The 26,123-nt window shown below is 40.5% G+C and overlaps 1 protein-coding gene across 1 annotated transcript in view; it reads left to right on the top strand.

The window, feature by feature from the left end:
- The window catches only part of ccser1 (coiled-coil serine-rich protein 1), a 127,277-nt gene that overhangs the window by 5,358 nt on the left and 95,796 nt on the right, over positions 1 to 26,123 (top strand). Inside the window, exons 2-6 of the mRNA XM_080499342.1 lie at positions 1,608 to 2,622; positions 3,313 to 3,733; positions 6,667 to 6,851; positions 16,244 to 16,334; positions 18,640 to 18,745. Of these exons, the coding sequence (XP_080355468.1) occupies positions 1,633 to 2,622; positions 3,313 to 3,733; positions 6,667 to 6,851; positions 16,244 to 16,334; positions 18,640 to 18,745 (1,793 nt within the window). The 5' untranslated portion in view covers positions 1,608 to 1,632. The remainder of the gene's footprint in view (positions 1 to 1,607; positions 2,623 to 3,312; positions 3,734 to 6,666; positions 6,852 to 16,243; positions 16,335 to 18,639; positions 18,746 to 26,123) is intronic.

Raw genomic sequence — 26,123 nt, 5'->3', positions numbered from 1 at the left:
TCATTTGCAGTGTGTGCTGTCAGGGTTGATTCCCTGCCCTTGTGAGAACAGACTCGTAGGCCCTCATCACAATCACCTCTTTTTAGCACTGTTCACCACTACAATAGAATAACACATGCATGTTTCACTTTCTCTCCCTCCTTTTTTTTTTTTGCCTTGCTTCTGCTTTAAGCCTGTCCCTACATGATCTACTTGTCAAGTAAAGGTTAATTGTAATTTGGGACACGTTAAAGAGACATCAGCCCTCCAGGTGTCACACCATCAGTAATCACATTTCTTTTACACACTTTCTTTACCTTTAATTAAGCCTGAAGTAGAGGAATGTCTAATTTAGCCGCTTGATTGTTTAACAGCGGGCTATAGAGTCAAAAATGTTGCTTTTTGTAAAGAGCTTTCGAGTGACCATTGTTCATTGATGTACTTAAAAAAACCATCTCTTGCTTCAAGGAGACGTCTTCAAAATGTAAGCTGCTTTAACAACAGCTGACAGCTTTATGCAAACGCACTAAAGCGTGCAAATAGTGAAATAGTCACTGCTCTGCTTTTTTTCCCTTCTTCATAAGAAAGATTCAGGGTTTTTTGCAATACGTTTAGCAATTCCATCTTGAAAAAATCATAGAGTGACAACGTCATAACTGCCTGGAAAATATGTCTTAATCAATAGCAAGCTTTTAGGAGAAGAAATAAAAAAAAGGGGGGGAAATCTGCAAATACATTACCCAGCATGAACTTCACATCTTATCTCATCCATGACACAGTTTAAATCCCTCAACCACAAGAGGTGATATGACACAGTGCGACATCAAAATCCCCCCCCCCCCCCCCCCCCCCCCCCCCGTTTTTATCACACAACTTGACATGGAGATTTGGACAGCAACAGAGTAAACGGTTTATGTTAATGCATATTACTCCAATGCCTGCACAACAAAAATCCATCTCTTACATTAGACACCCTAAATTGATCCAGCAGCATCTGTAGTGTGAAGATGTTAGATTTGTTCTGACTCATACAGCATGAGAAATGTGTGAGTTTTCGCTCCAACAGTGTCTACAGTGAACCTCTTGTGAATCGATCTCATATCCTCAATGTTTTCGTTTTTCTTGGGGTTTGGATGGGAACTTGTTAACTCTCGCACCAAATAGCACATTGTAGGTGCAAAGATGTGATCACCCAAGTGCTGGATGCAACAGGAGGACAAATAAGGAAGAGACGAGCAGAAACAACAAGGTGGAATTAGTTTTGGCTGAAGCCTGATGCTCGTCATGTTTTTTTAATCACTATTTAATGACATACAGGAGCAGTCAAACATTTGGACACACCTTCTAGTTCAATCGCTTGTCCTTTTTTTTTTTTTTTAGTTAAAAAGCAGGGATATCAGAACCATTAAATGACATATCACTAATGTAGTGAAATAAAAAATTCTCTTTTTTAATGTACCCGTTTTGTTTTTTTTTGGCTTTTAATACGCTTTGCATATTGTCAGTCAGCTTCATGAGACATTGACCATGTCAGGAATGACTCCACCTGCCTTTTTAAACATGTTTTATTTAACCCTGTGTTAACACGTGCTATCTTCATTGCTATTTGTGTTTGTTTCTTTCCTCAGATTGCCCCACTGCCCACGTTTCTAGATGGGTGAGTCAGGCTCTCGCCGTTCCACCCTTGTTTCCCGTCTGCCAATCTTCCGCCGCAGCAACAGTAAGAGGCAGGAGTCTCTCCCCTCCTCGCCGTCTTCAGGTGGAGTGGGAAATGGCGTCCACACCTCCTCACCGTCCAGTACCAACTCCAGCTCTGGGAGCACCGGGAAACGCCGGAGCCTCTTCCGCACTCCCTCTCTCAGTTTCAAACGGAACAGTGACCCACGGGTGCAGCCCATCAATCTAAATCTCACACCTCCGCTCTCTCAGAGCACCGATGCAAATGGAAATAACCAGCAGACAATAACAACATCCGCGTCGACGGGCTTCAGTGAGAGCGGTGGTCGCTCCAAATCAAGGCACTCGTTTGGTTTTGGCAGTCACAAGCAGAAAAAAATCACGCGCTCTCAGACGGAGGACTTTGAAAAGGCCTCCTCGTCGTCCTCTTCGGCCAATCGAAATGTTTTCATCAACTGCATCAGCGGCTCGGGAACCAACGAAGGTGACGACTCTGGGTTCCTGGATGACTACAGCGGCAGCAGCAATAGCAACAAACGGTCCTCACGCCAGAAGAAGCAGCTGCTGCCAAAGTCTTTCTCAGCTCACCACCGCTTCTCCCGCACATCTGATCACCACAGACCGCCAGAAGTGAATCTGGAGCCTCCAAGCTCTGCCACAGTCACTCCAGGGGCAGGAGGGGTCACCCCGGAGTCGTGGCCCGGCGAACTGCTCGGTCCTGGAGGTGAGAGCTCACTCCAGTCTCCTATGATATCAGAGGACCGCACCACAGCCATCACACCGTCAGAGTTCATTCCCATCACGGAGGACTCTGTGTCAGAGGCGGATGCTCTGCCAGCTCCCAGCCCCGGATCTGGGTTATGCCCAGGACTGGCCCCTGTGCCTGGACCTGCTGCTGCAGACACCGCTCCAGCTGAGCCTCCGCCTGCACCAGAGAACTTCAGCGTGGTCGTCTCTACCTCCCAGGTAACATGCTGGCTTTATCCAAGAAGCTTTCATAGTGAACGTATTTATCACTTTCAACAAGCTGTTTGTAATCAGCATGTGTATATTCATGAAGATGTACATCTGTAGCAGATTTAATTATCTGAAATTTTCTGAAAAGGACTTTCCTCAAAAAAAACATTTTAAATGCATCATGACTTCACAATATAGCCACTGGTGTCCTTGGATGTCAGAAACGGCTTCCATGAAGAGAATATTTCTAGCCAGTGTTTGAGAATTGTGAAATTTGGCATATGAATTGAGCATTAGGCATGAAAAGACCGTTTTATTGAATAAGCTGAGGTATGAAAAAGAAAACTTGTACATGTCTCCAATCCACTGTTCACATTTCACACCTTTGTGGTTACAACCTCACCTCCCGTAAAGAGTTTATTCTGCTCTTCCAGGCAAGGGGGACTACTAAAATGAATCCATTTATTCAGTATAATAGTCATTAAAAAAAATAAGTTTTTTTTTTTTTTTTTTTTTTACTTTTTGGTGACTGAGGAGTAAATATTGTATGACTGTGTTCCTTATACTTGCACACTTCAGTGCCCGAGGACACAAACATCCACTTAATAAATGCTTGCTGAATCGTTCTCTGTATACTGTTAGCTTTTCGCCTTATTAAATTGCCTGTGAAACACACACTGAAAAAAGTACTTTCCTCAGGTGTTCTTCACTCCAGCCCAGTCGAGTGCCGAAAAGCCCTTACTACCTGACACCAGCACAGCCAACAACACCGACTACGAGACGGCCATCTCCCTCTCGGAGCCAGAGACGGCTGTGCCCTGCCTGCCTGTGCGGGAACAATCGCTGGGGGAGAGGAAGGAGCGTGAGGAGGAACGACAAGAAGCGAGGAAAGAAGTGTCGGCAGAGAAAAGGAAGGCGGTGGTGGCCCAGGAGAGGAAGACAGGATACCACACAGAGACCACGAGTGAGAGCGAGGCCTGTGTGGTGCGCAGTGAGGGTTGTCACTCGAACCCCGAGCATTCGGAAAGGAAGGCGAGACACACGCTGTCGTTTCAAGAAAGAGGGAGCTTCTGTGGCTGCCACGATCCCAGGTCCTCTCACCTGCGGAAACCACACGCAGGTAACCGAAGTCTTGAAAGCGAATCTCAGATTCACACATGCAGCGAAACAGATGTAGAGAAGCATTATGAGTGGCTGCACCATGTTGAGCTTTTGTCATAATTCTGACTCTCAAGCTGCACATACCACTGTGGTGAGAACACCGTGTTGTTGTTGTTGCTCAGGAATGTCATCTCAAAGGAAGACAAAACAATGGCATTTTTCTGCACAGTGCCCGTGTGTGTGGTCATTGACGTGGCATTTTCTGGATATTATGCGTGTTACATGCTGGTATTACATATACACTTACTTCATCGACCGAGATCTGCTTTGGAATTCGTTCATTCTTTGTTTGTTTTACCTTCTGCTTTACTTGTGTACGAATCAGCCACAACTTTATGACCACCTGTCTAATAAAGTATTGGATTGCTTTTTGCTTCACCAGACCTCTGAAGGTATACTTGTATCTGCCATCAGGATGATACCACAAACCTTTTAGGTGAACAGTATATTTCAAACATTTTTCTGGCCTTACCTTGCTGTGACAGTTCTCTTCGATGGGTAACTGTGCTGTAATTGAGCTCTCTTCAAAGCGACCGCACTCCATTGAGAAAATAAACTATTTAGTTGGCAGGACACTCTAGTTTTTGTCCCACGGCTCCCAAGATTGTTGAGTGGGCCACTGTGTGACTTCAGTGTCACAACATGAACAAATGATCCAGACAGTGATACACAAGCAACCCTTGTGCACAGTGAGCCAAAATCTTCTTCTCAGAGGGGTTTGGAGGCTTTCAAGAGACTCGAACATCTTTCTGATGACAAACGCTGTGTGACTGTCTGTGATAATAGTTCCTGAACTACACATACGGTTACTGACACAAGGCAGAATGAATCCATGTTTTTGCGTCAGTCATGGCCAGTTGCGACCCGACCCCCCAAGTGTCCTGTGAGAAATTAAGGCATCACCGATCAGGTGCCATTTTGCCTGAATTTCAGATGGTGAGTGGAAGAACTCATCATAAATATGAACAGTTCTGTCAACCAAAATTAGTTTGAAGATGAATGTTTATTGGGTAGCTGAGGTGATGGTCGGTCATCACTTTTTGCTCCTTCAATGTTGTTTGATTTTATGACTTTCCTCTGCATGACTGAACAAGTGTGAATACAAGCCAATAACAGTCTAAGGTCATCAGCATCTATTTAAAGAGATTCCCCCAGGAGTCTGGACTCATCAGAGTTTGGGTATCATCACATTAATATCTCACAGCTTATTCCACCTCAAGATGACTGGTATTGACATGGGAGATATGATGTATTCCCAGCTTCTCAGTCATTTGTTAAATAAGTGCTTCCTAACCTTGTGAGAAATCCGATAGAAATTAGATGTGAATTTGTGGCGCGGTCACACTTTAGTAGCTGAAGTTCAGACAGTTCATATAGAAAAAGCGATCGCTTCATAAATCAGTGACAGCAGTGAAGCCGACTGAGCCCGGGTGTGTCAGACTCAAATGGTCTTTTTTGACCAGAGACAATTTGTTCCTTCTCTTAACACGTTACCGTCAGCAGATAACAGACAATTTAGATGGACACGTCTAGGCTTAACTTTGTTACAAAACATAAAAAAATGAAGTGGTCTTTTAAATCAGAAATGTATCATCATTCTTGATGCTTCATGCTAGACGTCCGTCTGACAGTGGAAAATTTAACAGACTTGTCAGAGAGCTAAATTAAGGTTTCAAATCACAGTTTTTCCAACTGATCCCTTGATATCACGAAGACGCCACTTGGTTCATGCTGTACTTGCAGTAGATGCTTGTGATATTTATTCACTACGACACAAGGAAGCTATTCAAGATTCAATCATCATAAAAATCGCACAGTATTCAACAGAAAAAAACAACAACTAATTACATGTTTATTTATAAATGTGGGTAGTTGGATGCAGTGTATGACAAATATTGATGAATTACATTTACTTCATCTGCTCAGTTTGGCATGTTGTCGTCTCACCAAACACTGGAAGGACTGTGAGTATTTCTATTGTGATTGCACATTAGTATGCTGTGTATTTAAAAGCTGAATGTCAGACCAACTGTCAGTGCACACATAGTGTGGTAATAATTGTCTGTTACTATGTGTAGTAGAATATATATGCACATACACACACTATTTTGATTCTTGCCTGCTTCCAGGCAAGTAGTTGCATATTGATTTATTTATACTGTGGATTTCCAGCTTCCAGGCTGTGGGAGCAAACAATAAAAACCACGTGAACTCATCTGCTGGAGCCCACAGAGTTTTGTGATATTCACAAGCGGTGTTACAGTCCTAACATTGATCTTTTTTTTTTTTTGCTTGGTAAAATGGCCTGAATGTTCAGTAAAATGTTAAGAGCAAAGAAAAATAATCACAAAGCTTATACGGTTCTTTCAAGGTTTATTTCAGTGTGGTGTGGCAGGTCAAGGTTGGTACAAATATATTGTATATTTTCTTGATTTTATCGTCGGTTATTCAGTGAGAAGATTCTGTGGTGTATTTCCATTTGTGGAACCAGTTGCTAGATTAAGAAACATGTTATTATAGCTATCTCCAGTTTTGCTGTAGGGTATTTCCCGAGAAATCTCTTGTTTAATCGTTGTTACAATGCAATCATTTTTCAGATTCTGAGACTAAACTTGATTAGTAAGCGAGCAATATCATTTCATAAAAAGCAATATAGCTGAATTGCTTTATGAAGGGAATATTTACTTTCATTTACAATGCTGAATAAGTAAATGCTGTTTTTTTTCATATAGTTTTATGAAAGATCCTATTTCTGGCAGGACTTATTCAGACTTCATTATAGATGATAAAGAGCTGATCTTATCTCTTGTGGAATTACTGCGGCACTTAAATTACTTTTTTTTTTTAAATTCAGTCTGTCAGACGTTCATTTTGTTTCTGTCTTTCCTCCAGCTTCTCTGTGCAGCGGTGCCAGCCCTTATCATGAGGTGATGCGGATGGAAAGACGTCTGCGCTCCTCATCTGAGGGGGCTGGAGGGCCCCGTATCCATGGCAACCACCGAGATGCCCCAAGCATGGACGGATGTGGCCTACTGAAACACAGAAACAATTCTTCATCATCAAAACTAGGAAGCCTGGTAGGTCTTTAGAATCACCATCAGCAAACCCTCAGACTGTTTCATGTAATAACAGATATGTGCATTACGTGTTTATTTCATAACTGTTAGTCATTTGCAGTTGGTAGGTCGGTCTGAATATGTATGTTAAGATCAAAATTGTAGACGTGCAAAATACACATGGGTGTGAGAGTGAAAGCTTTGTGAAACGAGGAACAACATTTTAAATTACAAAATAGAATGAGTGACTTTGACAAATAAATTAAACACTGTAAATCTATAGAGAAACACATTTACTACAAGTGCATCCAAAAGTATTGGCATACAATTGAAAAATTTGTTTTTACCATAATTTAATTCAAATAGTGACTCTACAGTACAATTTAGATTAATAACACTTTTCAACTTTTACTATATTTCAAACATAAAAAAATGCTTATAAGTAATGGAAATCAAAAACACGGTAACTCAAAATCTTCAAATATCATCAGATCGGATGTTTGTTTTTGTTTTTTTTCCAACTGAAAGCCAAAATCACACGGGAAATTTTGTGATTGTGATTTTATTCATATAATTAACAAAACAATTAACTTTTCAAAGCTATTCGGATGACTTGAGATGCACCTGTTGAGTTACATTTGTGTATTTTCAGGACATTTTTGTATTTTCAGCAAAAAACAAACTTTAATTTCAATGAAGCAATAAAAAGTGAGTACCGAGCAAAGTCAATTTATCAAAGATCCGAAAACAAAAAAAGCAGATGAAAACAAAAAGAAAAAAAATATGTGCTTTGTTGTGCGTAAGCATGAGTATTTATGAGCTTTACTTCATACTAGCTTTTGCCTTTTTATGATTCAGCTGGTTTCTTGTAATTGCGCATTTCACAACTGCAGTGTAGGCTTATTTTAGTTGATCTAGTTTTCGTGAGAAGATGCTCCTGATTCCAAGTCATATAAGATGGCACCTTTAAGCCGCCTTAATTTTTCTCTAGTATTTTGCCACATATGCTGCTTGACATCTTAGTGACAAAGAAATGTTGTATGCATTGAAATGACAATTTCTCTCATTCACCAAAGATTATTCTGCCTCATGGTCATTTTAACGCACGTTCTCCACTATAATATTAGTGATTAAACCGCAGAGGGATATGCATGTATTATCTAAAGTGACTTATACAACAAGAGCAAAAACTGTCAAATGACTCACAGATATGTCCAAAGATTTCACTTAAACTCGATTTAAAAATGGACACAAATCCTAATGGACACAAACAAGAATGATACTTGAGAAACTCTCTTCTGGATGCTTAGATTGCCATTTCAGAACAAGAACTGCTCTCACAGGAGATTAAGTGTGTGGATGTAATTGTCAACAGTTGCAGCCAGCTGCTATTGCACTCCATATAATACACAGCATGATGCTCTGTCTCATTCCTCCCGTGCGCATACATTTGACTGTGAAAAGAGTAAAGGTTTTCTGGCATGCCCTGGGCAAAGCAAGTGCAGTCTACTTTGTTTTGCAACTCTTAAAGGATATTTATCTCCACTCACTTTTAATTTATAAATTTGGGAATGAAGAAAAAGCCATTTAGCACAAGTAATTTTGCTTTCAAAGGTTATTTTGAAACTGTGCAGGTTTACACGGGTGACTATGGATTAGTCGGCCCTCAGACAGGTAGGTTCATCATTAATGCATAAGCTCATTCTGCAGCTTATAAACCCCTTTATTCAAGGGTTGTTGGGGAAACTGGGTCCAATCCCATCTGTGATGAACTGTGATGACTTTTGGCGAAGACGTGGTACATATTTGATCGGACCTCAGTCCATGACAAGGCAAACACAAAGACAGCCCATAGCAGTCAGAATTGCAGTCGGTTTCAGAGTTGCACATTAACCTCTAACAAATGATTTTCAAACTTTGTGAGTAAACCAGAGTACCGGTACATATAAAAACACAGAAACTCTGCACAGAAAGGCCCTCAAGCCAAACTCGAACCAAGGAAATGTTTGCTGTGAGAGGAGAATGCTAACAAGTACACAGTGTCTGGCTTTTGGATGTGCTCCGAATCCCTAAAATTGACTAAATCAGTTTGAGCAGTTATTGAACAGAGTATCAAGATGGAATGAATTTTCCATGACATCTTGCCAGCATTGGATCATTAGATCATTTGTGTTTGTGACACAGCATACTGGCTGTTTAAGGCAAGGCCTCAAGTTTGAATTCTGTGTGAGTGCGGGTGAATAAAGTGCTTTGCAAAACCTGAGTCATCTCTAGGGTTTCAGCTTTCCATCCTGTTTGTTAGCCGCATCTGCACTCGCCTCCATTAATGCACGCTATAGCTATCCACTTGTGTTTTGAATAGCAGGCTGCAGTCGCTGTTGTTTATGGCTGCCGCTTCTTATAACACAGAGAAGCTCGGAGTGAGCAAAGCTAGTTTAAGCCAATCTCATTTATTTCACCAGGGACTATAGGCTTCTTCTGAGAGATTTAAAAGGGCGGGGGATAGACGCAGCACGTTTCCGTGCAACTTACAGACTGCAGCTGCCTCTTGACGTGCACTTCACTAAACATGGTGCGATCTCTTTCTTTACCTCTTCTGTGCTTATGGAGGGCCCTTTAGGGGCCTGAGGGATGGGGGGAAGGTAAGAGCCTGGGAGTGTGTATTAGATTATCTCCTACCACTCTTGGATATATAAAACCTTGCCAGTTCACTGAAGGCCCTTATAAGCTATGTCCAGATTTAGACACATTAGCCCGTGTGTTTACACATTTTTACTTGCGTTGCACACTCTGCAAGCAATGACATATTCTAATTAATTAGATAAGTTTAGGTAGTGAGGGTGTGAATTAAGGGGATTAGAGTAGTTTAGTTTATTTGTAAAGCAGGCCTGTTGGGACATTGCCCTGTGCACCTCAACCTAATTTACTTAAACCAAATAGGGATTGCCTTTACAGTTAACAGTGATAAATTACTAATCACAGTTAGAAACTATGATTTACGTCTGTGAAGCATAGCGAGCCTGCACTTGCTTGGGTTATTTAGTGTTCTCATTCCAGTTGTTTTTGTCTTCATTTTTTTTGGTTTTTTAAAAAGCCCCTTGGGAAGCGGTGTGATATTTATGTGAGCAGCATCTTCAACATTGCTCATAAGTTTCCCAATGACAGATGTGATGATGCTGACAGGATGACGGTGATTAAACGTAAAACTGGCACACTCGCAAAGCAAAAAAAAAAAAAGAAGGATGACTTAAAGTCTAAAAATTTAGTTTTACCTCGCAGACAAGTCGAGCAAACTTTGAACATGTACTTTTGTCAAAAGTTTGAGTGACATTTATGGCAGAGTAGTTCAGCGGCAATGCACTTCACTTTGACTGTCTTGCTTATGCATATCAACAGCTGCTTGTCAGCTCGTTTGCCAGGCAGTGTCGTGATGCGGAGTGCGTCTTGTTTTCCGATCCTGCAGTCTGATTGCTGCCTTGTAAAAGCTGGATATCGTAAGTGGCACTTGCATTAATCATACAAAAGATAAGCATTCCCTTCTTCTCCCAGACGGAATTTGTAATAATAACCACACTTTTGGCTGGTAAAATGAAATGCAGTGTGAGTGTTTTGCATATGTTTGCATACTGTTGACTCGCTTGCTTCAGGGATATTACATTAAAGAAGCAACAATTATGATGTACTCTTAAAATCTCTGGATGTTGTTGTTAATAGCGGGAAGAATTGTATGAATATACACTTGTACATAGTGATTAATGGCAACAACTATATTAGATAAAATTAGACTAGAATTTCAGGCACAATTTTGTTCAAATCAATTATAAGCAATATGTTGTACTCCAAATGTTCACGTCTGTGGGCTTATTCTTTTCCTCACCCCCAGTTTTTATCTTGCTGCATATTTGTTTTCATTATCATCATTAAAATGAATGGATTGTAAAATATACCCTCAAAATTAACAAGTATTTTGTTATAGGAATAACAGCAAGCTCTTGTAAAAGAGCCTCTAACTACATTCAACAGATGAATGCCCTTTTTGGGATTCTTGTTGTGTTTAACATATTATAGTGATTATTTGGGGGATAACATCTTCGTCACATTTTAAAATGAGCTTATTTTAAAAATATTGAACAGCATAGAGGCTAATGAAAAGGCAGACTTACCTAGAAGAGTGGAGTTGATCATCATTTAGGGGCTCATTAGCTATCAGGCAGAAACAAAAGTATGCAATACGTCCACCCCTGGAGGATGACAACCGACTACTGTTGCGGCAGAAATTTGATTTAAGAAAGCTTCTCTTAATTCACTGGAACTTCTTTTCACCTGCAGCCATTTGCTTGAAAATGTCAGACTGTGCATTCAACAGATATTATTTGCACTTTGAAATTAGAATGAGCCAATAAATCAGCTACCGACCTAGTTCTGGTCCTGTCATTGCTTCATGTTCGAGTGATTTATTTATTGTTTTTTTTTGTTTTGTTTTGGTTTTTTTAGATCGGGGATGAAACATGTAAGCCTTTTTAATTAGATATACTTTTGTTACTCATGAGGTAGAAAGCTTTGACATTTATGCAAAATCAACACTGTAGTAATCGTTCCAAAGATAAAAAGCACCTCCACTCATCAGCAGTTAAATTCCACACTCAGACGTGAGGCAAAATTGACGTCACAAAAAGTTGCTGAGACAGAAATGACTCTTGGTCAAGTTGGCTGGAAAAGGTTTTCTTTGGGAAAACATCTTTTGTGGCCAAGTCAATCCAGAATTTCTCGCTCTCCACCTCCAGGCGTGAAAAGAAGACTTTAATGAAACGCATAGTTGGCATTAATCACACTCTCAAACTAACAGGAACTTGGAGACAACTCTTAATGTCAGATTATAATCAAACTGCATTCACCAAGAAATAAAAACCAGAAGTGAGTTTATGATAAAATAAAAGCAGTTATGTCTGTCTCCGCATGCACTGGTTCACAAGTTCAGCTCTGCAAAGTAATGGGATAACGACATTTTATTTTTTATAAGCTGAGAGCAACTTTGCTCCAATATACGAGTCAGTACAGTGGCCCCAAGACCTTTTGTGATATAACTATGCAATTCAGAGACAAAAATCACCTTTGTGTTACAAATTTGTAACATGCATGGAAAACAAATGCTATTGAACAACGGCCAGATATTGAAAGTTAAGGTATTTTGACTAAAAAGTGGCACTCATCGCACATTTTCGGATTTATAAAATCAAAATAAATGAAAGTGGCGACAAATATAATTATAGTCATAAGAGGGTGAGGAACTCGTTTCTGATATAAATGGCTCTTGAATTTAAAAAGGCTTACTGATGGTGTGCTAACAGGGTCAGTAGTTATCAAAAAATGACACATGTCAGGTGGTTCTTGAATGGGATGGAGGGAAAAGAAAACCTATTTTTTCTCATCTTGGACTTGATATAGAGGGAGATGCCAAGGCAGAAGGAGTCGAGCAGAGGAAAGATGGCAAGCTGAATACAGGCTGAACAGGGAGTGTTGCTTTGAAGGAGCCCGGGTGAGGAGATGCTGGAAGTAAAGCATGGTCGATAATGTGCATGTGGGTGGCAGACAGTGAGCACAGCCAGACGTGAGATTTGTAAGGCACAAGAAACCAGAGGTACAATCGGAGCCCCCCGCCAAAAAACAAAACAAAAAAACAACACAACAGAATCAAACCTACTCTGCAAAGCTCGAAGTGACATAAAATGAGATGTGACAACTGTCTGAAGCAACAGTCTGGAAGTGTGGATGAAAAATGGGGTAGACATGCTGCATTTTTAGATGAGGAGATATCAAGTGATCAGCAGCCAGAGGAGCGAGGATGAAATCATGCAGACAACAGAGAGATTAACCAAGGGAAGTACAAAAAAAACCCCCGCCATGACATTTTATTCAACAATCTGATTCCGAGTCCGACTGGACATTCAATCCTTGTGGCCCTCAGGCTTATTGTAAACACAACTGATTGTAAAGCCTTGACTCAGACAGAATGAAAGTCATTTGTTACTCCGTATATTTTCTATTGCTCGCAGCATTAATACCTCGGTGCAAAGCAGAAATGTTCTCTCGCTTGATTTTAATGCTTTTGCCACCCTAAAGCACTGAGATAAATGTAATTTTCAAAGACTTTATATATGATTTCCACAGAAACCAGTGGCTTTTAATGCAGACAAAAAATCCTCTGCTATCTTTCAACCCTGTTTTGGATGTCATTTTGTGTGGCAGTTAAGTGATGGAGACATCTTTTAATGAGACCTGAATCTGATACCATCTCTATTAACTGAAGGATTATATTCACTCAAATCACATCGGTGAGCTAGAAAGGTGACATTTCAGGATTGTGAAATCATATTAAGACAGGTCTGTGGTTGGAGGGTCACATTAAAATGGGCAATTTGGCTTTAAATGAAGTCTGTGTGCAGTACCATCACATAATATGGACCTGAATTCCTGTTCCAATACCTTTGCACTATGAGCTTCAATGTCTGTAATGAGGTCTCATGTGCAGGTGCATTACGGCGAAATGCTCTCTGGCTTTTCTCTCATGTTTAGCAACCAAGCCTCCAATGTCACAATGAAGCAAATATCTTGCGTGTTTTTTCGGTGACTTCATGTCGGTGCACTGGAGATTTCGTTGATTGGAAATTCAGAGGTGTGTTTGGATAGTGCGCTGTGTCACAAATTGCACATAGAGGTGCTCACACTCGGGATAGAAAGAGATCGATACCGAAAGTGCCTGAGAGGTTGTTTATGTCCAAACAATGGCTATGAGAGCTGAAATGAGCTGCTGTATTGGATTTTCTGATCCTTCTGGAGTCGCAGATGTTGCACAAGAGGGCAACATTGCAGTTTTTAGATCCTGACACTTCACTTTTTTGTTTTTGTGGGATAAACGTTATAATAAGATAGGATAAGATAAGATAAGATAAGATAAGATAATTGAATACACTCTGAAAACCTTCAGTTTGAAAAGGTTTATTTCAAGGACTTAAACATATATTCAAAACAAGGTCAAAGCCCTTCTCGTGGTGAGTAATGGTGAGAGCGAAATTAAACAACAATTTTTAAGATACTCATTAATTCAGGTCTCAGTGCTTATGCTTCACCTTAATGGAATGCAGCTGAGATCAATCACGCAGTTATTTTGACCTTTTGTTATTTTCTTGTGGATCTCTCGAAACCTGCTCACAATAAAGGTGGCTGAGATTTCCTCGCACAGCTATAATATTTATCAGGATCTAATCTATAGACAAAGAACGGCACCTTCATTATTATCAGTAGCATGAGTAATTGGCAAATCATTTCTTGGATACAGTTGTTTAACGTGAAGTCGTCCTATGTTTTAACAATTTCATCCATCCGTCCATATCCAACTTATGGTCAGAATGCACTGGAAAGCAATGTCAGCTGACTCTGGGTGATGGAAGGTTACACCCAGTACAGTTCATCACTTGGCAAAAACAAAGAGACGATCTCACACCGTCTCATGCACAACCACGGGCAATTTAACCTCCTCACAGAAAGGCCCTCAAGCCTGGACTGGAACTGGGGAGGCTCTTGTTGTGCAAACCACTACACCACCATGTGCCAATCTGTTTGTCTCTTTATGTCTGGACTGCTGTGGAGGGTCAAGCCACATGACTGCTGAAAAGTAATAGATATCTTATCACAAGCAACCAGTAGTTTTAATGAGTCACTACTGAATTTAGTTTTTGAAAATGACGGCTCAAACTAGAATGCTTTACGCTACTATACCGTCAACTTCGGTAAATAAATACATGCTCATGTCTTGTTAAAACACAACACTCTGCATCAGCCTTTGTTTGGCTATGAGATTACAGGTTTGTTGGCTACCGATTGTTTACCAAAACGACAAGCAGGAATTATATACGCTGAGGAAAATGAAGCACCTTCACCATAAAAGTAGAGCAGTTATATTCTATGCATGCATTACATAGACTAATTTGACCTAATTTCTTACTGATCCTCTGCAGGCAAGGACAATTAAAGGTCCACACATGCAAGTCTGCAAGTCCATGTCTGTACTTGTAACGTCGTCTTACCTGCTGTTCCCTCCATGGCCATCGGGTGGCAGCATTGGCATTTGAAATATGGCTGTACCAAAAGTCACATTAACTCTCGGCATCATTATAACCTCATAATAATAGCATGAACATGGGAGCCTTTAGTGACAGATTACAAATGAATATTTGGTGTTGGGGTATTAAGTGGTGAAGCATGAATCACTGCAGTCCTGTGGCTATAGCTCATTTAAGATATGAAGGATTGAAAAGATCCTACTCAAGAAATTTCAACACTGCAATGTCTGTTGGACTGCTGTTGATAATTGAGGGCCACCCATAATGGTGTGTGAGTTCTAAAACAGGGATTCCTAAAGCATTCTAGGGTGGTTCTTATTGATAGAGTGATAACTCAGTTTGAGACACACACTGTTTACTTCAGTGACAGATTTTAAATTAGATTTACCTTGTTTGAAGCTCTTTTAAAAGAAAATGCTACTATTACAGTATTTCAGAGAATTTGTGTGGCACCAAGCTGAATTTCTGATTGGACCTAACTTCAAATTTTGTTGCTTTTTTGGTGTTTTTATGCAAGTAGTTTCCGAAAGAGAAATAATAGTAATAGCCTGCCACTGTAAAAACAGTGCAAAACGTTTTCCCTATATTTTTAAGATAAATGCATCAATCAACTGCACTGCGATTGGGAATATGATGTGCTTTTTGGATTGTATGCAGGGATTAGAAACACTACAAAAATAACACCTACCTCAGTAATGAGCCCAGCAGTGGTTTTTCATTTTCTTGCAGCCTCAATCATTTACTCTTGTAATTTCAGAATAAAACATTCTGAGATGTACAAGTTATCAATTATGATCAATAAAGGATCAATCAAATGATCTTGAATACCCTGTTCTCTGCTTGTTAGATTTAAAAATACAACTCAAGTTTGTAGAAAATACTTGTTGAGCATGCAGAAATCAGCAGTTTAAAAACATCTAAATAACAGCCTCACTGCATTCAGTGTTTCTTGTTAGTTGAGCAGCTGAGTTTTTCCAAGGTAAAGCATGGGGGAAGTTGACAGATGTTATATAAAACTCATTTGGGAGACTCATTGTTTCTCCACACTAAACCCTAATCATTGCTACATACCAAGAGCTGCAGTGCGTTTTCAGGAGAGGCCACGGTGATGAGAGACTAAATAGCTCGTAGGCGAAGTCATTAAAAGAATCCCACACATTATTAAAAAAACTGTTTTCAAAAAAGAGATGAGCTCAGTCGATAATTCTAAAATGGAAATCAATAGTTTGATGTATCGCAGTTTTGAATTGAGTGCTTATTTTCAGTTTAATTGTTGTGTGTTCTTCTCATCAGGATGTCCTAAACAACCTTGGTTCTTCAGAGCTGGATGAAGATGACCTCATGTTGGACCTGGACCTCTCCGATGATCAGCGACATCGACATGGTAAACGTCTCACCGCTGCAGTGACTGTAATGCAGGTGTCGGGTTCGAGTTAAAAGCAGAACGTGATGCTGTGAGCTGCTATGTCACACTCTGCAGAATCCCCAAAAATCCCCCTGCTGCTGCTCTTAGAAACTAAGCATTCAAATCAAGACATAATCTGTCACTCGTTCACTTTCATCCGTATCTATCCCTCCTGGAGTCACGTGAATATCGGCTCATATTGTGACAGATCCCAACCCCCTCGCCTCGCCTCCTCCATGCTGGCCTCTTCTATCGCTCACCGTGCTTCGTTTCCCTCTCCGTCTGTCTTTTCCCTCATTAAGCCACCTATATTCCATCACTTTAAAACATGAAACCAGTATTCGCCCCACTTCTTTCAACATGTGCCGTGACTCTGATGTAGCTCCCTCATTTACAGCGATTTATCTCCTTTGTTGTTTTGGCATTTCAGTCACACTCTCCCTGACATGCCTGGTGGTTGAAAAGTGACTGTCGGATGAGAATTATTGCTTGCACCACCTCACGGTGCTGCTCAGGGTACCAAAAGCACAGTAACTCTAGTTTCCTTTCACACCAGACACGAGGGTATTATTTTAATGAATGAGCATGGAGACCTGCTGTAACCACCTCAACTTAATGAAATACTTCCGAACACATTCATGTGTTAATTTCGATCCCATTCATGTCTCAAGAAGGGATTTACTTTATTTTGGTGCTTTGAGTAGATTTTAGTGAAGCTAAATGATCAAATTACCCTAACAGAGGAAAATTGCAAGCTTTTGCATTTGCTGTCAGTGCTGATTATGCTTCAGATCTTTGCTTGCAAATGTTTTAATACGCATCATCCTGTGCATACATAACGTGACTGGAGGACTCGGTGAGTGTAACACATGTTCGAGCTGATTCAATGGCAAATCCGTAAGCTTGAAATGTGATCATTCTCTATATTTTGTGATCCAGTTCACTCAGATACAGGGTCTCCATGTTTGATAGTACAGTAGTGGGGCGTGTTTATGTCACCCTAACACTTTATGTAAGCATGTCTTACCCAACAGATCTCTCAGTCACATTATATGGTAATGTGATGTTGGATTCATCCATCTCTAGGCCATATTAAAGTCCCAGATGGGCTCGCAGAATATTACAGTTGCAGTCAAATAAAGTAAAATGCTCAGCAGCACTGTGGAGTAAAAACTAAAACAAGCGCTTCAGCCCTAATAAACAGAATTTCCCGTGCTTGTGGGGTTTGGAGCGTTTTGCGAGAGAAGGTGGGTTTGAGGTGGGTTTGAAGGTGTGTGTGTGTGTGTGTGTGTGCGTGTGTCTGTGTGTGTGTGTGTGTGTGCGCACACACACACAGACACACGCACACACACACAGACACACGCACACACACGCACAGACACAAACACACTAGACATCTCTACAGGCTCTGGTTGATGCGGAGCTAAAGGCAGCACCGTCATTAATACACACTTGCACACTGGTGTGCATGCTTAGTCATTAGACCTAATAGTTTGCAGACTGTAGCATGAAATTAAAGGTTTGATAAATTGTCCTCATAAAGTCAAGGGACTAAGACTTTGTGCTCACAATAGAAGAGTAAGTATCCTCCAAGTGCTCAACTTGAAGGGTCTAATTTAAAGACACAGATCCATGCACACACTTTGGCTGTCCAGTGTCCACGCAATGCAGGCTGGAACGCACGCACACACCCACCCACCCACCCACGCATTCATGCATGCACGCACGCACGCACGCACGCACGGGGTGTAAATAAAGAAATACATGCACACAAATAGATATACGCAAACTGGACCCACACCTATCCCACCACTCCACACACCCGCACAGTCTCATTGGCACTCCTCATTTTTACTTCTCTCAGGTGGCTTGTTAAAACCTTTATTAAAAAGCAAGCAGTTTCACAGCAATTTATGACCAACGGTGTTCAGCTGCGGGGCCGTGTGCTCTCTTATACCAAATGTGACTCATGCCCTGTGGATTCAGTGAGAGCGAGAAATGCTAAACCTCATCTTTATCAGCGGCATCGACTCCACTCTCTGACATTGCTCTGTCAAATATGCAATTTGGATGTTGGTATCATCACCACTCACACAAATCACTACTAAATTTTGTTCCACGAGTTGATGAAAGGTGTGCTGTTATTTAACAAAATCTTATTTTGCTGCAGAATTAAATATTTGTGGGTTACGGTTGGCTGGAATATTCTCGCTCTAGGTTTGTTACTGAGGCTCGGGGGGGTAGAAATTGGTTTCATGAAATGTTTGTTTGGGTATGTGTCCAGTGTCCAGAGAAGACTCCAGCCAGTCCTTGGCCTCCTGTCTCAACCTGCTTCCTTCACCCTTGGACCAAACCGGAGATCGAATTTCTGGGAAAGACACCAATCAGAGGTAAATATTTGTATTCTGATTGAATGTCGCGTTTAAGTAGTAATTTTCTTTCCTCAGAAGGCTGTTTCAAAAGTCAGTGGATGTTTGTGGATATTTCAAGTATACTTGTACCCTGTGATGCTATGAATGATTGTTTTCTTATATCTAATATTATTATTTGATCCAAAATGCACACCATAAGTGTACGTGCATAAGTGTTTGGTGTGACCATCCTATTTGCTCTCAGTCCTGTTGTAACATTTATGGTCTCTGCATTTCTTGTCCCACATATATTTCTATAAAACGCAATCGGGTTTCGGTCATACGGAGCACAGGTGTTGCACAGTACTTGTCAGGTTGTTTTGGGGGAATTCCGGCTGTCTCAGTTGTTTCTTTTTCTTCTGGCTGTATTAGTTCACATTGGGATTCTCTGTAAGTTGCACCATCTGTGGCCCTGACAGTGTCTGCCTCCAATCAAAAGACAGGAAAAATTAGGCCATGGTCTGGTGTTGGTTGACCTTTTAATACAGGACCAAGTCACATAGTGTGAGAGCATATGGAGGGTTCAAGGATCTGTTCTCATACACTTGCCCACAGGGGCATTCATCTTCTGAACAGTATAGCTTCATTACATTACAGCAGCAATATAGCTTTTTCTAACATTGTGCACAATTGCCTTTTGAGAGACAAAGAGAGGAGGAGAAAGGTTTATTGTCTGTTTGAGGAATCGCTGATCTTGAATGTTCTGTGTAAATGCACAACATGTTTTATGTCCCTTTCTCCAAGTGCAGAGAAGACGGAAAGACAAGGGGGTAAATAAATATATAAATGGATTCTCTTTGAATAAATAAGCGTGCTGTCTTTCTATTCTCCTCTGTCTTCGTGTAGCAGACAGCCAGAAGAGAATGACTTGCACTGTCTTTGGGTTCCATTCCTGATTTATTTTGGCCACTTGTTTCTTCCCTACAATTACACTCAGGACAGGCTTTGCTTGACACATATTGAAGTTCATTTAAAGCCACTCATCTGCACAAAGACGCCAGCGTAACACACACACACACACACACACACACACACACACACACACACACACACACACACACACACACACACACACACACACACACACACACACACACACACACACACACACACACACACACACACACACACACACACGCACACACCAATACCAATTCAGTGGTCAGGGCTTATTTGTTTTTATGGAGGCAGTAGGTAATAAAGGGTTTGTATCACCACTGGTGTAGTCCAGTGGTGTGTCTCACAAGCCAGGAAATAATTATAACTTTTCTTCAGCGTTTGCCTCTCCATCACAAGGTGAATACTTGATTTTTGCTCGCCCACATAGAGTACATGCATCTGTTGATCCATGTGCCACCTGCCCCCCCCGATTTACCTTGTTTGATTGCAGAGTGTGCAGGTCAGCTCTTGTGAGTGTTTTTGAAGTGTAGTTTGAAGGATTTAGTGAGACACTGAACTTACCTAGGGCTTTCTTTCCCTGAGAAGTTTTTTTTGTTTTTTATAACAGTCTTTGCAAGTTTCATTGAACTGAACAGAAAGACATTCTTTGTGTCTAGACGCCGTCAGTGAATCATGCAAGTCGGTAGTCAACCTTTTCAACCCATCCAAGGTTTTTGTCAGATAGTTCATTGGTCCTTTCAGTTATACTGAAACCTCACTTGTCTTAGAGAGCAGAGAGCAGTGGAGAGATGAGTGTATATATATATATCAATATCAGTCCGTGTCTAATATTAAGCTCCCATTGTTATACTGAGTTTTTCTACATAACCTCAGAAAACAGGAAGAATAAGCTGACTGTGATCAGTGGACACCAGACTATGCCGGTCAAATGTCAGGTGTGTCCAACAAATCATACTGTGGGCATGAAAAACCAGCTAAAGCTGTACTTATTGTTCACAGACTATTCAAAAAGTTTAAAATGTTGCTTTTCAAATACTTTGGATGGTAGTGAGTGTGAATTACTGGAGGTGGAGCATCTGGAACTGGATCATGAGAACAGTGATTATTTCATTATTTTCATTTCATCATTGTGAGTCATTCATTGTCTTATTTCAGACCATTATGGTAATTTAGGTACAAGGTTTATTGGATTCATTTAAGATTAGTTAAAGTATTAGAGAAAATGTGCATTGAGCCATTATGTTTATGAGATTCAAGTTATTCTGTCCAATAGTCACTAAGATTCAGACCTAATTGACCAGCAGACTGACATTTCCATGCCTTTCCTTGCAACTGGCTGGCTTCTAACAAAGATGTATGCAGTAATTTAAATTAAGGTATGGATGGCTGATTTCTTTCTGAACACACTCTCCTTTACAACAGCTCAGCTGTCTGCACTGAAGTCATAACCAAGCCTCTAAAACTGTCAGTACACACATCGCACAATTGAAGAGCATGTGTGCTACTTACAGAGAGACAGTGATGTGATACGAGCTTAGAGGGATGTGTATGCCAGTAAAATCTCCACAGCAAGGAAGCAGCTTTTCTGGCGTGAAGTGCAAAGCTCCACACAAACTTCAGGAAACACATTTTGACGAAGTGTGGATTGAAAGTTCAGCAGTCAGGCATACGCAAGTGCCCCTGACCAAGACGTTGCCAGTGGCAGGTGTAAATTTTCCGCTGTTTTAGTTCAGCATCTTCACCGGTTTCTTCTTACAAAACACTTTCACACAAATTTGACTAGAAAATGTGGAAAGTCAAATTGAAGAACCTAAGATTGTAGAAGTGGGGAAGGGTGCAGAATTGTGTTCGCCCAGGGCTGCCTCTGTCTCTCTCACTGTCTTTCCTCCCCTCGAAGTCTCTTTGTCTCAGCTCGCACATTCCCTCAAGGGGACATCGATTTACTTGAGGCAAAGCAAGCTCCCCTCAGTGTACGCACACAAGCACGCATGCACACTCACAAACACACGTTTCTATCGCTTTGGAGGACAATGCGATGATTTCCATTCATCTATAAAAACTCACCATAATACAAACATTCTTCAACATACGGTAGCTGTATCCTCACCTAGAACCAAGGTCTCTGTTTGAATGCGGATAATCTGCCTTTTGTCCCTCCTCTGACAACCCTTCTCTCAGTGTGATTGCACGCACGCACGCACACACATAGATGCACACATGTCAGTCACTCAGCCTGTCCAGGGAGAATGTCGGCAGCAGGATACTGGTTGCTGTCTGACAGGCTGCCTGCACAGAACATCTGCTGTTTGCACACGCAAACACACATGCACAGAGTGAAACAAACAGATCGTCTTTCATACCTCCACTTTTATGTTCGATAGTTGGATTATTTTGATAGCAAGTGTGTAACTTTTCTGGATTTAGAATTTTACAAACAGTATTTCTGTGCTAATAAACATTTGTATTGGTGCCAATAGCTCGAGTGGGAGATGTTCGAGGTGATTCGGGGTGAGGCCTGATGCTTCCACATGGTTATTCCTGGTCTGCTGCATTTTCCTCGACACAAGATGATTCAACATGACTCAGACAGAAAGCAACTCATCACCTGGTACATGTTGCACAGGAGCCGCTGAACATGGATCATCCATCCAAAGCACTGTTTAGTAGATTTAAATCATGTAATCTTTGACAGCTTGCTATGTGATTGGATGGAACGATATACATTGTAGTGTATGAAAATAATGAGCGTAAAATATTGAAATTCAACTTTGAAAATGCTTGTTTGGCAATAACAAACCATATAATGAAGTGTTCTTATATATTAATAATCTGCTCATATTTTTCAAGCTTAAATACACAAATGGTAGAATGTAAGTATAAACCACTGTGTCACTTAATTGTTATATCACATAATTTAAATCATACGCAGCAAGTTTAGTGGATTTATAGTGGTATGTATTAACCTTAATCCCCGCTGCATTTACATTTAAAACATCCCTTCTCTTAGTGTATTCACATACAAAGTTAATCTTTTTGCAGCAGTGATGTGTGTCTCATATAGTTTTTACACAAAAAGGCTTAGTGATCTTGTAAAAGTCCTTAAAATGACATTGACTCCTTAAAACTCATTAAATGTGTCAAAATCTATAAATACATAAACATATTTCTAAACTTTAGTGGCTCAATCACAAGATATTACTCCCCTATGAATGCCATGTATGGGGAGGCTGTTGCTTAGTTGGTTGAGTGGTCATAGGTTTGATTCCCCATCTTGCCATGCCTTGTCCTTGAGCAAGACACTGAACCCAGAATTGCCCCCAGTGGATGGATTGAGTGCCTTGCATGGTGGCCGCCTCCAGTGGCATGTGTATGAATGGATGAATGTGAATTAACAGCGTAAAGAGCTTCGGAGACTGATTGTTGGAAAAGCTCTATTTTAGTGAAATCCATTTACCATTTTCAGTTTATGTCTGTTTGGGGCTTTAAACATCACATCATGCTACAGAAGCATGGTGTGGTCCAGAACTCATTTTAAATCAAGATTTTCATTGAGCACATGAGACATTTAGCACCTCGGGTCAAACGTTTATTGGTAGATCGGGAGTCATAGTTTGAAGTGGATGCGGAAGTCGTAAAAGAACACCAATAATACAGTAATACAGGGCTACACGTGAGAAAGTAGTTGGGCTAATCTTTTATTGGCATTATTACCATGGTAGCACTTGACAAGGTATTAAAATTCAAGTTTCAACACTTTATTGCCCTGTCAACAGATGATTAGAATTTAGTAGGATTACTTAAAGAAAGCAAGAGAGAGAAGGGGGGAAAAAAAACCAACCAATAAAACCACTCTCATATAAAACACGGTATGATAGATAAGTATAACACTAATCACTATAAACCATGCAATAAAACTAACCTTTTTTTTTTTCTTTAAGTGTGCTGTGCTTTGCAAATTTTACAGTTTCAGTCAAGTCACCATTGCTTTATACTCACAAAAATGGCACTGATCCAAATTTCAGTTCTATCTGCTGAATTTCTAAAAAGTACGTCGCAAAGTGATGGTGCTGTCTGGGTAATCATTTGACGGAGTGATTTAACGCTCTAAAATAATAAACAGAAATTTGGTTGTAATGTCTGCAATTTAGCTTCTGGCTGTATTTTCTCGTGCGTAGACCAATTGGAGTAGCATAGCGTTAAAAACCACACAAACCTCTTACTGTGGGAAACGATTTCATGTGCAGGTTTGACTTTATTTGGTTCACCTGGTGATGATGCAAGTTTCTGATTCATAATCACTTTGAAAAAACCCCCAAAACAATTAACTAGTCATAAGGTGCAGTTTTTGACATGAATAGTCAGTGTGGATTACCTGCCACACTTTAATAGACCATAAAAATCATACACAGTTGCAAATAAACAGACACAATGTTTTACCCATGTTGAACCTTACGTCCAAGTTTTATGATGAGATCTCGCTGTTAGTATTCTCTAGACAAGAAAACTCCAAAACAAACAACAGTAATAGCATATTTTGCTTGATGGAGGTAATAACTGCATATTATTTCTTTCTGGTTGGTGGAAGAGGAGCAGAAGGCGCATTAGACCAGTGAATATGTGCGTGGTGTAGCTTTAACTCCTGTGTTCTGTTAAGAAATTGAATCCTCCTTCATCTCTCCTATGCAAAAACACGCAGAGGAAATTAAATTTTGACAGTCGGGGATATAGCTTGCCTGTTGTTATGGTAACGGTGGTCTGCCTGTTGAGTGTTCTCACTCTCCTCTCTCTCTCTCTCTCTTTTTAAAAACATTTTCTATCCTATTTTTATTGCTGCTGTTTGGTATTAGGGGAAAGACAGGTAGCGTGAGGAGGGAAGATACGAACACTCAAAGGCATCTTCATCTTGTCAGTGTGCAGTGGACAGTTGTGACAGTCTCAATTACCATATCTTGACTTCTGACTTCAGGTGCTGTTAAAGCATTCACATGCTTTTTCATTTGCATAACGAGGCTTATTAGGAAAATGTCAACATTTGTGGACAGGTCCTAATTCTCAGTGACAAATTAATTACATGTGACCCTCAGTTGTAGTTAAGCGTAGCAATATTTTTTCTCTCTCTCTGCATTAGCTTATGTTGTGCCTTTTACACGTTAAAAAACAAAAGGAGAAGTGAAAACGGAATCAGCTTGCTCTTTTAAGTTAAATGCTGCATAGGTAGTGGCAGTTAGATGTAGGAGAGGCGGTACGCTCACAGCTGTGTAACTTCAGTCTACTGGGTATTAAGACACTGCCGAGGAGCAAGGACATGTGTAGAGAAAGTGTCCCGTAATACCAAAAGACAGCCACCATTCATGTTCAGGCTCCGATTGTACACACTAATATATTCTCAGTTGGCCTGCAGTCTTCCATAGAGACTTATAATCTGTGATTATATAGAATTTGCTCTCATGCACACATAAACAGAGAAACAAATTTGTTTAATGCTAAAATGATTCATAAAGCATATCTGTTATGTTGTTGTGTAATCCCGGGTGACTGGGTATACTCAGCAAGAGTAACATGCATAAACACCCACACCCTTACTATTCTACAGTGTGTCATCTACTTATACATTTACTCACATGCACGTATGTGCACATGCACGTTTATAAAAATAGACAGACATGAAAAATCCAGCTGAGCCTTGGAGTGGAGCTGGGGACAGATAAAATGCAGCATGTTTTGCATACACAGACACACACAGGAGGTACAGTGGGAATACTGTCTCCCCCCCCTTCAGTTTGCCTGCATATAATGTAGCTGAATTTGTTAGTCTAACAAGCACCGACATAGCTAATTCTTTTATTTTGTATTAATCTGTAATTTGTGGTCTGTTTTCACGTGAATTACAAATGTGCAATCCCTGAAGTGTTTATCTCACAGAAGTGGGGTTTTTCTCACAGTATGTGCCTCTAAGAGGCCCCACAGGAAAAGTCAAAGCTGTATGCAAAGACATTTCCAAGTTGATAACTGTCATAAAACTCTAAACATGGTAAAAATTCTGTAGAGTGCCTCCGTTGTTGTGCATCGTGCTTCTGTGAATAGTTGTTAAGACTCTAATTCATATCGCCCGGATGGGTTTATTAAATGTTCAACACATGGAGACTAATTAGTGTTGGCTTTCACTTTTCTTTTTCTACCCTTACTTTGAGCAGGAGCATGTGCTTGTGATTTATAATGTGGAGAAAAACACAAGATTGGCAATAAATAAGACATTCCTTTGCATCCCATTAGCGAGGTCCGTGTGTGTTTAGAAAGGCTTTATTGAAGTGCTAGTCACTGTTGGTCTTGTGTGAACAGATTAGAAGGCATATGGCATTAGTGCTTTGCTTTCTGAAACTCGAGCATCATTTTGCAGCTTTGAGGGATATTTAAATAATTCTTTTGTTTCTGGCTTTCTCTGCATTGTCTGGCTCTC

This window comes from Blennius ocellaris, assembly GCF_963422515.1.
Source record: "Blennius ocellaris genome assembly, chromosome: 7".
NCBI lineage: Eukaryota > Metazoa > Chordata > Actinopteri > Blenniiformes > Blenniidae > Blennius > Blennius ocellaris.
This window is presented reverse-complemented; position numbering and strand designations above follow the sequence as displayed.